Source organism: Pyrus communis, chromosome 5, assembly GCF_041283825.1.
Source record: "Pyrus communis isolate YQ-2024b chromosome 5, ASM4128382v1, whole genome shotgun sequence".
NCBI classification, from domain to species: domain Eukaryota; kingdom Viridiplantae; phylum Streptophyta; class Magnoliopsida; order Rosales; family Rosaceae; genus Pyrus; species Pyrus communis.
In genome coordinates, this window is record NC_142569.1 from 17,564,980 (window position 1) to 17,578,145 (window position 13,166).

Here is a 13,166-nt window from a genome sequence, read left to right on the forward strand (position 1 = left end):
TAATTATTACATATGATTCACAACATTGCGTCGAAATATGATAATAATGCGTCGCATAAAACCGACGTAAGGTTAACATTGCGTCGAAATAGGCTAAGGTTGCGTCGGTTAAAACCGACGCTAAGTCTGACACATATGACATATGCCGTCGGTTAAAAGCGACAGGAAACAAGAAAAAAAAAAAAAAAAAACAGAAATACAATTTTATGATAGGATATCATAGCATACAAAATGAAACAAAGTCTAATTAATACAAAAAATAATTAATATATTTATTCCCTGTCATCATCTGTTAACTCATCGTCGGTATTTGCATGATTAACGAACCCGGTAGGCAACGCTAATGATTCAAGAAAGGGAGTCTCTTCCACGCCAACCCTTGTATGGAAATTTTCATTATCAAGAATTCGATCATCCAAGTTCGACATGGCATAATCATCAATAGCATCACTATCCTCTAATACGTCAAATAAATCTCTTGGCTGAGTTCGAACAACTACGTGCCAATCTTTTTCAATCGTGTCCTCCACGTAAAACGCCTGTAATGCTTGTGATGCTAGTATGAAAGGATCCTCTTTAAATCCCAATTGATTGAAATTCACCATAGTAAATCCATATTGATCAGTCTTCATTCCTCGTGGACTTTCACTATTAACCCATTCGCACTTAAATAACATCACAGCTCGACCCCTATCTCCTGCTTCAGTAGGACCACAATATTTGACCTTGAACATATCTACAACTCTGCCATAACAATTCACTTGCCCAATTGCTCCAGGAACATTTGCAGGTACAAAGACACCACAATTTTGATTCTTATACTTATCATCCACATATTTTATACGAAATCTAAATCCATGAACAATGTGACTTTTGTATCTACTCACAACCCTACTAGGATAATTAGCTAGCCAATGCAAGTCTTGAGATATCAATGTGTCATTGGCATCATATCTTGAATTCATCTGTAATAAGTATGAAGATAAAAATTGACACAATAACTATAAACATGTTATAATTAAAATACAAAACAATAAATAAATAATATGATTGTTATATCAACTCACATGTTGCTTGAACCATTCTGGAAATTCTTTCTTGCTTAGCTCCTTAATTTGTCGCATAGTTAACCTTTCTCGACGATGTTTAGTTTTCAAGAATTCTTCATGTTGCCTACACAATTATGTCCAATTTAGATAATTATTTTTTCAAAGTTAAGAAAACCAATAAAACATTAAGACGTATGATTAAACGTTCTTACCTTCTAAATGGGCTAACCTCATCACAATTATTTAGAATGTATCTATGACACTGATCAAGAACATTTAGATCGAGCTCCACATTTTCTCCTGAACCCATATAACATCCTTTCGAGTCAAAAATTGATAACCCACCAGATACTTCACGTCCAATACCATCTTCATTTCGGCCTCTACGGGTACGACGAGACTCAACGTCTGTAAGATACATGGAACAAAATGACAAGCACTCATCCACCAAATATGCTTCAGCAATAGAACCTTCAGAACGACCTTTATTACGAACATAGCGCTTAAGTGTTTGCAAATACCTACAATTATAAAACGAAATACAAATTATTATAATTATTAATTAAAGTTATGACTACAATTGAAAAAAAATTATAAAAATTTATTCATTACCGTTCAATTGGATACATCCATCTATATTGAACAGGCCCTGCAAGAGCTGCTTCATCTGCCAAGTGAACTGGGAGGTGCATCATTATATCAAAAAATGCAGGAGGGAATATTTTCTCAAGTTGACATAATGTCAAGGCAATTCTTGAATTCAGTTGCTTAAATCCTTCCTCAGACTCCTTCTTACTACATAACTGTCTGAAAATTGCACTCAACTCTAATAAAACCATAGTAACAGCTTTAGGCAAAACCGGGCGTATTGCAAGCGGGAGTAACTGCTGCATTAAAACATGGCAATCATGACTTTTCAACCCATGTATTTTTCGTTCATTCACGTGCACACATCGCGACAGATTTGATGAATATCCATCTGGGACCCGAATAGTAGACAATACTTTACAAAACGCAGTTTTTTCTTCTCTTTTCAATGTGAACAATGCTGGAGGTCGAAATGTTCTATTTCCTTCTCTACATGGGTGTTGACTATTTCTTATGTTCAAGTATTCAAGATATGCACGTGCCGCCAATCCATCTTTAGACTTTTCTATATCTAGCAATGTTCCTACCACACTGTCACATATATTCTTCTCGATATGCATAACATCAAGATTGTGTCTAATCAACAGATGCCTCCAATAAGGTAGTTCATAAAAAATCGATTTCTTCTTCCACTGACTGTTACTACTTGTACTGCTCGAAGCTCTTCTTCTGCGTTGCCCAACTGAAGCATCCTTGTTTGGTTTTCCAAAAGTAAATCTCAATGTAGAAAGTTCTTCGAGACATTGTAAACTAGTCCACTGCCTTGGTGCACTACGATGCTCTCGACGACCATTAAAAGTGATGGTTTGCCTTCGAAACCTATGATTATCTTCAAGAAAACGTCGATGCCCTATATAACAAATCTTGCGACTCGCTGGCAAGTAAATAGATTCTTTATCATGCATGCAATGTGGACAAGCTTTATAGCCATGTGTACTTCATCCTGACAACATTCCATAAGCCGGAAAATCACTTATAGTCCATAACACGGCAGCCTTCATCGTAAAACTTTGGTTGGAATACGCATCATAAGTGGGAATGCCCACCTCCCACAACTCATTCAGCTCGTCAATCAATGGACGCATGTATACATCAATCTCTTTACCAGGACTGCGCGGTCCTGGTATTAACAATAACAATAACAAATTTTGTTGCTTCATGCACATCCAAGGTGGCAAATTATAAACAGAAAGCACCACAGGCCATGTGCTATGATCATTCTTCATTTTCCCAAAAGGATTAAATCCATCACTGGCTAACCCTAATCGGACATTTTGAATTTCTGACGCAAAATCCGGATACAAATTATCCAAATGCTTCCATGCGGGAGAATCTGAAGGATGTCTCATAAACTCATCCTTAGGACATTCAGTTGCATGCCATTTCATATGTTCAACCATATGCTTCAACATAAAAAATCGTTGCAATCGTGGTTTTAAAGGAAAATACCACATAACCTTTGCTGCGACCTTTTTCCTCGAGCTATCCTCTGCATTGGTAATTTTATATCTTGATTTACCACAAACTGAGCACACGGTCAAATCTGAAGTATCTTTCCAATAAATCATGCAATCATTGGGACATGCATCAATTTTCACATACGACAGCCCCAAGTCATTTATAAGTTTTTTTGCCTTATAACAGGATTCAGGCAAACAATCCCCTTCAGGCAACATTCTTTTAATTAACTCCAGTAAAGTGGTGAAGATCTCGTCAGGCATTCCCGCTAAACACTTGATCTGATACAATCTTACAACTGCTTCCAATTTCTTAAACTCCTTACAACCTGGCCACAAATCTTGATCTGCCTCTTCAAGCAACTTAAAAAAAGTCTGCACCTCTTCTGGACGCCTTTCCCCAATAGGGGGCTCAGTAGATGGCCCAACACCTTCTTCTGTTAATGGTTGGACAAATACATCATTAAGAAAATCATGCATGCCAATCACCTCATCTCCTGTTTCTTCTTCTCCAATTCCCATATTTTGCTCTCCATTGTTTTGCTCGCCATGATGTCGCCAACAAGCGTTTTTATAATCTTTATCCATATCATACAATATGAGATGTTCAACAATGGTGTTCCTAAAAAAAGTATATCGATTACAACATCTTTTGCAAGGACATCTAAACTTATCAGGACCAACACCATTTGCAACTGCTTGATCCAAAAACAAATTAATTCCAGTTGTATACGCTTCAAAATTTCGGGGTATTGTCAACCAACTCTTGTCCATATTTTACCACTTTACGATGGTAAAATATTACGTTGACACTAAGATGCCTACAATCTTTCAATCCCTATCATGTAGGCATAACTATCAAAATTTTCAATTTCTATCTTTCACCCCTCGAACTCTATCATGATTGCAATCTTTTAATTTTCAACACCTATTATAGTAAAAACAAATTAAAATAACAACAAAAAGTTATCAAAATTATGCTCATCTAATCCATTCTAATAAATAACAACCAAAAGTTATCAAACTTATCAAAATAACAACAAATTCAAATAACAATTAGAGTGCAAAAAAAATTAATTAATATATTCTTATATTCCTAATTATTATAAGTTTAGGTTATATTCTTATATGAAAGGTTATATTCTTATATGAAAGGATATTCTTATATTATAAGTTTAGGTTATATTCTTATGAAAGGTTATATTCTTATATTCTTATATTCCTAAATATTATAAGTTTAGGTTATATTCTTATATGAAAGGTTATATTCTTATATGAAAGGATATTCTTATATTATAAGTTTAGGTTATATTCTTATGAAAGGTTATATTCTTATATTCTTATATTCCTAAATATTATAAGTTTATGTTATATTTAATATTGTTAATTTAACATAAATGCTTATAAATATTATTCATTCCATTTTCTCATAACAATTCAAATTATGTTCATCTAATCCATTCTAGTAAATAACAACAAAAAATTATCAAAATAACAACAAATTAAAATAACAATTAGAGTGCAAAAAAAAAAAAAAAATTAACATAATATATTCTTATATTACTCAATATTATAAGTTTATGTTATATTTAATATTGTTAATTTAACATAAATGCTTATAAATATTATTCATTCCATTTTCTCATAACAATTCAAATTATGTTCATCTAATCCATTCTAGTAAATAACAACAAACAATTATCAAAATAACAACAAATTAAAATAACAATTAGAGTGCACAAAAAAAAAAAAAAATTAACATAATATATTCTTATATTACTCAATATTATAAGTTTATGTTATATTTAATATTGTTAATTTAACATAAATGCTTATAAATATTATTCATTCCATTTTCTCATAACAATTCAAATTATGTTCATCTAATCCATTCTAGTAAATAACAACAAAAAATTATCAAAATAACAACAAATTAAAATAACAATTAGAGTGCAAAAAAAAAAAAAAAATTAACATAATATATTCTTATATTACTCAATATTATAAGTTTATGTTATATTTAATATTGTTAATTTAACATAAATGCTTATAAATATTATTCATTCCATTTTCTCATAACAATTCAAATTATGTTCATCTAATCCATTCTCGTAAATAACAACAAAAAAATATCAAAATAACAACAAATTAAAATAACAATTAGAGTGACAAAATTAATTAATTCGACTAAATTTTTATTAATTTAACAAAAATAGTAGAATTTTATCTAAGTGCTTAAATTATAATTTTTGAATAAATAAACTTGTGTATTATACAATTTAAAAATTAAAGAAGTTAGTGATACAAACCTGATTTGTTGAAGAATTTCGACGTCAACAATTCTTTATGTACTCAACCAACTCAAATAAATTTCCTACAAAAATAAATTGTAACTAAAAATTAAACATAAGAGGAGAAAATAAAAATATTATAAGCAAGAAAAACTTACTGTTGTGAAGAGGAACAAATGAAGTTTGAAAACCAAAGGAGAAAGCTGAAAGAGAGAGAACACGGGAGAAAAAATTGGAAGAACGAATAAGAAAAGTGCAAGAGAAGAAAAAGAAAACACGGGGGAGAGGATATAAAGACGATCAATGTGTCGCTTACAACCGACACTGGTTTTCAAAATATATGGCGCTCAAAACCGACGCAGGATTTAAAATATTAAAAACAAGAATTAGTGTCGCCTAAAACCGACACCCATAGTTTATGTCGCTTAAAAACGACACTATTTTATTTAAAGCGACGCCAGTACTTAAAAATATTAAAATATATGTCGGTTATAAGCGACATTAAATTTTTACGTCGGTTTAAAAGCGACATAGAAATTTTATGACGCTTATAAGCGACAGTAAATACGACGTCATCTTCAGTGAGTGTCGCAAATCTCTTTTTCGCCACTATATAATATTAAACCGACGCAACAACTGACACTATTAGGTCCTTTTGTAGTAGTGTCATCAGATTGCTTCGGCATATATCAAGATCTGTTGACATGTGCACAGCATGGCTTAACTGGTGAGAAAAAGTTCACCAATTGTTCATCAAAATGATTAAGTGATTAAACTGATTTTTTTTTTTTTTTGGCCCTTCGCACTTTGTTTTTATTTAAAAAACACTTGAACCTTTAATTTTGTGACCACAAAATTCGAATTCTAAATTCGCCACACACACACACACACACACACACACACAGAGATATATATATATATATATATATATATCACTGAATAGACATGTAATCATGTAAATTAAGCCGTTGTATGCAAAGAACTCCAAAAGTAGGGTTTCGTTTTATCTAAGGTTTTTTTTTTTTTTTTTTTGGGGGTAATAGGGAAATTTCATAACTAACAATTACAAAGAAAGCCATCTTAGTACTACGGTCTAGTGGTATTTCTCTTCACTTGTAAGTGAGAAGTCCTAGGTTCGATTCTTGCAGGCAAATTACAGCTACATTACTGCTAGCCCATTGTGAGACTAAGTCCACCTGATTCCCCTTAGTGTAGAAAATATCGTTTGTACAAAAAAAAAAAAAAAAAAAAAACAACAGATACAAAGAAAGTCAAGGAGTCATGTGTGAACGTCCAACTTTGCTAGTCATGCAAATAAATCTCCATATTCACCGCTACTGTAAATGCTCCATAGTACCATATATAACATCTAATTTTTCCATTCACTGCTATCATAAATACTCACACACCATAACATCTCATCTTCCCATCCACAACCTAATAATTCGGTATAGCAAAAAAAACAAACCATTAACATAGGGTTGTGCAAGATTTCCTTATCCCTCCTTTACATTTTAGGCTCAGCCCTAATCTAATTGACTCATGCCCAAGACACACCCCAAGACTTCCTCAATTCCCATAATTCCGCCCGCGCAGCAGTAGGCGTCGGTCCCTTGACGTGGGAGGACAATATAGCACGCTTCGCACAAAACCATGCCAACCAACGTATTGGCGATTGCAATCTCACACACTCCTATGGGCCATACGGCAAAAACCTTTCCATAAGCACGGCTGACTTATTGGGAGCGAAGGCTGTGGACAGGTGGGCGGCAGAGAAGGCTGACTACAATTATGAGTCGAATTCGTGTACTGATGGTAAGATGTGTGGGCATTATAGGCAGGTGGTTTGGAATATGATAGTTCCTCTAGGGTGCGCAAAAGTGAGGTGTAGTAGTGGGGGTACCTTCATTGGGTGCAACTATGATCCCCTAAGCAACTATCAAGATGAGAAGCCTTACTAACCATGGAAGAATCAACAACCACTCTGGCAATTTTTGTTGATTGATATATCTATTGATTAGAAATTCTTCGATATGGTCCATATTTTTATGGAAATCTCTAAAAAATAAGAGAAAGATAAAGAAATCGACATATATCGTTGTTATTTCTGACACATTTGTTAAATATCGGAGAAACTGTCATATTTTGTCCAAATCAATGTTTGAAAATTTCTGAAATTTCCTTTTAAATTTCCATTATTTCCATCTAAAGCAACCACTTTGGATGTTGATATTCGATATATCCGTCGATATTTCCACAAATTTGCATATAAATATTTTTTATTGATATCGATATTTTAAACAACAATTATATCTAAGAAGATAAGCTATATGTTATTAAGAATAAAATGAACTAAGAAGCGATGACCGATCATTTGTATGTAACTTCCATTGGCAAGGGTGATGATGTCCAACGCCCAACTCCCACCTACACAAGGCATATACAACATGGCATCTTAATCTTTGATCTTCCCGAGTTTTCTTTGTCATAATTCAGGCTGCTTAACCACGATAGTTTAAGGATGATGTTCTTTGGCGAGCTTCGGTGATGGCTCCTTGCTAGATTATGTCCCTGATGAAGGCGGTGGATCCTGATTGGTGGCCCCTAGTGGCTGTTTCTTTAGTGGGTTTTTACCTTTCTTGTCTACAGGTCCTTTATTGTTTGCCATCATTATGGACAAACATCAGCCCAATTATGGAGTGGAGGACATCGAATGTTTGTCGGATTTTTTCAAGGATTGTTTGGACCTGGAGAAACGCTTTGAAGACCTGATTCATCTAGTTGGTAAAATGATTATTGATCAGGAACCCCTTCAGTATGTTGTGAATGAGGTACATCGGCTACTCTGGCACAAACTTAGAGTCATCCGAGTGGCTAGAGTGAAGGAAAATATCTATGTTATCACCATTGGGGAAGAAGCGGTAGCGAGGCAATTGCTAGAGGGGAACCTATGGTTTGTGAAGGGCTACACTTTCTCAGTTAAGTTCTGGCCTACTTATCACTTCTTGAATCACATTAAGCCGGACAAGGTGATGTTTTGGGTCCAATCTCATGGTATACCACGCTAACTTTATACCAATAAAAATGCCCGCTGGCTGGGAGAAAGGATTGGAGCAGTCATCGTAGTCGATGATCCGGTGGAGAACGGGTTCCAAGGTTTCTTACGGTGCAGGGTTGATTTTGATGCCTGTAGAACCCTCATTACTAAATTCATTATGCCTTGCCTAGAGAATGGTTATTTAACTATCCAACTTCGTTACTAAGGTCTTAAGGACTTTTGCTACAAGTGTGGTCGGCTTGGGCATTCTAAAGGATGTACCTAGAAGGTTCAACTCACTGAATCCTGTGAATGTAACTATGGTGAGGGATTAAGAGTGCCCTCTATTGGCTCCGTCTCTATGCTGCTGTTTCCCTGCCAAGCTAAACCTAAGCCAAGTAGCTGTGCTAATGAGCGGCATTGGCGCAGAAAGTGGCATGTGGAAGGTGGTTTCTATGGTATCCGGGATGAAGAATGAGAGGCATAGGCATGGCAGTTTTAGGTGAACGTTGTGGCCAAACAGAAGGTCATTGAGGTCTCCATGCGGTCAAACGGTAATGATAATCCAACTCATGGCAACAGGGATAGGTTAGTGCTGACATCTGGGATAATGCAACTTGGTTTGCAGTGTCCGTTACCTGGTAACAGCAATATGGGGATGTCAGAAGGAGATCATCTCTGGAGGATCTTGATCACATGTGGCACCCTAATAGTTTTGGCTCCTCCATTCCCTGGGTTTATGGAGGCGATTTCAATGGAATTTTCTTCTCCGGGGAGAATGAGGGAGGAAATTTACGCCACATCCACCAAATTCTCTCATTCCGTGAAGCAGTGGAAGACTGTAATCTCATAGATTTGGGGTTCAGAGGCGAGAATTTTACTTGGGTAACCTCCCGCTATGGGGGTATAATGGACGGCTCGACCGTGCCCTCGCTACTCTACCTGGAGGAATCTCTTTCCTAATTGCTCTATTATCCACCTTAACCCATGCAAATCTAATCACTTTCCAATTTTGCTCAATTACAATGGCAGGGATTCTAGGAAGGGTCATGGAAGGGCTTATTTCATATTTGAAGAATGGTGGACACATCATGATTCTTGTAAGAAAGTGATGGCTAAGGCTTGGTCCGCCTTGATTGCAGGGTTCCCAATGTTCCAGGTGGTGGAAAAATTGAAAGCGATGAAGGTTGCTTTTCTAACTTGGCAGCACCAAAATTTCAAGGCTAGGAAATTGAAAATGGAGTAGGTTCGTTCTTGGCTTAATTTTTTCTGGCTAACCCCTTGACTGAACCATGTTGGCCGAGAAGAATGATCTTTTGCAGGAACCTGATTCTCTTTTGGCTCAAGAGGAAACCTTCTGGTGGAAAAGGTCTCGAATTCAATGGTTAAAAGAGGGGGACAAGAACACCAAGTTTTTCCACTAGAGAGCTACCACTTGAAAAACAAAAAAAATGCAATTTATGGCCTCAGTGACGATAATGGGGAGTTGGTTGTGTTAGATGATGGTATGTAATGCATTGTTTTATCCTATTTTGACAACCTATTCTGGACCTCCCAAGTGGTGGATGACGAGGAAATTATCGAGGCCCTGGACCGGCTAGTTACCGATGAGATGGCTACCTCTCTGAATGAGGATTTTTCTGAGGTGGAGATCAAGGAAACTCTCCTCGATATGCTTTCTTCAAAATCCCCGGGCCCAGATTTTGTTTAATTTTATAAGGCAGAGATCAAGACTTTCAGTACTCATAATTTGGTTAATTTTATGTTTAATTTTCTGAGGCAGAGATCAAGAATTTCAGTACTCATAATTTGTTTAAATTTACGTTTCATAAGAAATTAAGAGGTAGTATTCTGGCGTTCATGTTTTTAGTGGATTCATTCATTGTAGGTAATGCTTATGGAGAACAAAACGAAAGCAGATGCAATTAAATTTTTTCGTACTCAGTCACCTAGACATTTTGAAGGGGGTGATTGGGACCAAGGTGGCTCTTGTAATCGGCTAAATCCTTTATTGGTAGAGCAGGTGAGTTGTGTGATGCTATAATGACCCGAATGGATGTCATGTCTGTTTTTACTTTTGAGCAAAATGAATGTCATGTTTAGTTAATAGAGCTACACTTACATGTTATGAAGCAATGATTTGTACCCAAGCACAAACCCCTTCTACTTTGTGTTGTTTTAATTAAGCTATTGTATAATGTTACGATTTGCTTTCTAGGTCGAAGATCTCTTCTCAGTGAAGAATAATGGTACAAACATGGAGGCACGCCTGGTGAATCAACACCTCTACAAGTCCCTTAAAGGATCAAGTTTCAAGATTTTGAACATAACCCACATGAGCGAGTTCAGAGCAGATGCCCATCCATCCACAGCCGGTGGGAAGAAGCACGACGACTGCATGCACTGGTGCTTGCCAGGATTAACAGATACTTGGAATGGCTTATTTATAAAGCAGCTAAATGTTATTAAAAGTAGAAATTGATGAATTATTTTCATGTTGAGATTTTTCATTTTTTCCATCTGAGATGTAGTGAACTTCGTAGCACAATCCCATCCCAACTTGTTCTCAATGCTGCCTTTTGAAATCCACATAATGTTGCATCTATAGGAGGCAATTGTGGTTAGAACACAAGGAAAATTTCGGCCTGGCTTTGGACACCCGAGCCACGACAACGAGAGTAAATAGTAATGTTCTATTTGCTTGTCTTATATATTTTGTTTTAAGGAGTTGTCCTAATCGCTCCGAATGAACCCCCCCCCCAAAAAAAACCGGCGTTTGCCCAATTACTACGATATGATCATAAAAGGCTAGTTTTTCGGAATTTTATTGAAATAGGGGTAGGATGACCAAGGATAGTTTTGTACACACCCATTAAACAGTGCTCCTTTTCCTGTGCCGTACTCAACCCTACAAATGCAATGTCACGGCATCCTGAAATTAAACCAAAAACAAGAAAAAAATGAAGTTGAATTCTCTACCTTTCTCCTTGATAAATTACAACACCAATTAGGGTGACTGCAACGGCAGTTCCAATACAGATCGTCGACTTCAAGCAAATCCTTCACCGTAATTACACGTTCCTCGACTTGAAGGAAAGCATGCATGCTCTAGGTTTACGCCTTCGAATTGAGTGGACCAAAAGCGCAATAATGCTAATTGGTTTTGCCTTCAAGATGAAAATATTGCATGCTGTCTGCTCCCATCAACATTCTTAAAGCATTATGTCCAGGCCTAAAGAGCAGAAATCGATCATCTTCTGTCCTGTACGCCTTAATACCTTCAAATATACCCTGACAAAACCCGCAATGTGCACATTTATATCACCAAAAGTTTCGATAGCATAATAGCATAATCATATTATGTTGTTGCAGAGTGAATCTGAATGAGACGTCTTGGCAAGAATCTACTTAAATAATGGTCGATATTCTCAGTTTGACATGATAACATTTCTTCACAATAATAAAAGAATTTGACTGAATAAGCTACCTAGCTAGCAGCAAAGCATGCAAAATTATCAATGTTACCTTTCGAATGAATAAGATTGGCACTGGAGTTATATACATTTGCCAATAATGATTAGCAACTAATCAAGCCTAACTAATCACAGTAACACCTCACACTAACACTACAATTAGTTACATAACTGTTGCAATAGGTAAGGATAAGGACAATGACTAGACTATGACACTGCTGACTATATTGTGAGTATGAGTTGCATCTTTACACCCGGTCAAGCTGAACGAAGGGTAAAACTTGGACTGAAGATAGTGAAACTGGCCTAAATATTAACATTCTTATTTTGGCTGTTGACATACTGAATTTGAGGAGATAAGCAAGAACTAGTTCTTTGATTTAATGATAATCTATTTCCACTTGTTTGTTACTAGCATGGAACACTGGATTGGAAGCCAGAGAAATGGCAGATACATTGTCACACCACAAAACTGGAACTTTAGACAGAGGAAAACCAATGTCCTTAAATATTTTGCAAACTCAGGTAGTGCTGCTATTGTATGAACCAATATTTATATTCAGCTTTCGTTGAGGAACGAGCAACTGTTCGCTGCTTCTTTCAGTCCAACAAATGAGATTACTACCCAAATAAACATAGTAATCATTTGTAGATCTTTAGTCAAATACATAGCCTATCTAATCTGCATTAAAGAAGGCAGAGAGATCCAAAGAGCTTTTCTTGAACCACAAACCATGATCAATAGAGCCTTTTAGAAACCTTAGTATTCCTTTGATAGCTTGAAAGTGAGTACCTCCAGGACAATGAAGAAACTGACAAACTTGATTCACTACATATGAGATATCAGTTCTTGTTCATGTCAAATATTGCAATGCCTTACCATTGATATGTATTCATGAGGATTAGTTAATAGAGTACCAATGTGATCTAACTTAAGAGTACCAAGAGGTGTAGCACAAGGTTTACACCCTTCCATATGTGTTTTGATGAATAGGTCCAGTGCATATTTACCTTGAGAAAGAAAAATACCTTCTGAAAAACTGTGAACCTCTAAACCCAAGAAGTAGAGTAATGCATCCAAGTCTTTAACTGAAAATAGCTGACTAAGCCCTTTGGAAAATGCCTTACAAACTATAGGATTATGACCAGTTACCTAAATAGCATCAACATAGACCAACAAAATCAGAAGAGAAGGATCAAATTTCACAAAT

The 13,166-nt window shown here is 35.9% G+C and overlaps 2 protein-coding genes and 1 pseudogene across 2 annotated transcripts; 2 read left to right on the top strand and 1 right to left on the bottom strand.

Moving 5' to 3' along the window:
* Positions 1–272: 272 nt before the first annotated feature.
* On the bottom strand, positions 273–1,124 carry LOC137716923 (uncharacterized). Its single transcript, XM_088693277.1, has 2 exons — positions 1,068–1,124; positions 273–965 (listed from the first exon to the last, which is right to left on the bottom strand). Exons 1-2 carry the CDS (start codon positions 1,122–1,124, stop codon positions 273–275), a joined length of 750 nt encoding a protein of 249 aa, XP_088549403.1.
* Positions 1,125–6,753: 5,629 nt separating this feature from the next.
* Positions 6,754–7,406, top strand: LOC137727416 (pathogenesis-related protein 1 pseudogene; annotated as a pseudogene).
* A 1,841-nt stretch (positions 7,407–9,247) lies between these two features.
* LOC148696900 (protein trichome birefringence-like 13) lies at positions 9,248–10,985 on the top strand. The gene is made up of 2 exons (XM_088694656.1): positions 9,248–10,505; positions 10,701–10,985. The coding sequence occupies exons 1-2, from the start codon at positions 10,374–10,376 to the stop codon at positions 10,962–10,964; spliced, it is 396 nt and encodes a 131-aa protein (XP_088550782.1). The 5' UTR covers positions 9,248–10,373; the 3' UTR covers positions 10,965–10,985.
* The last annotated feature ends 2,181 nt before the right edge of the window (positions 10,986–13,166 follow it).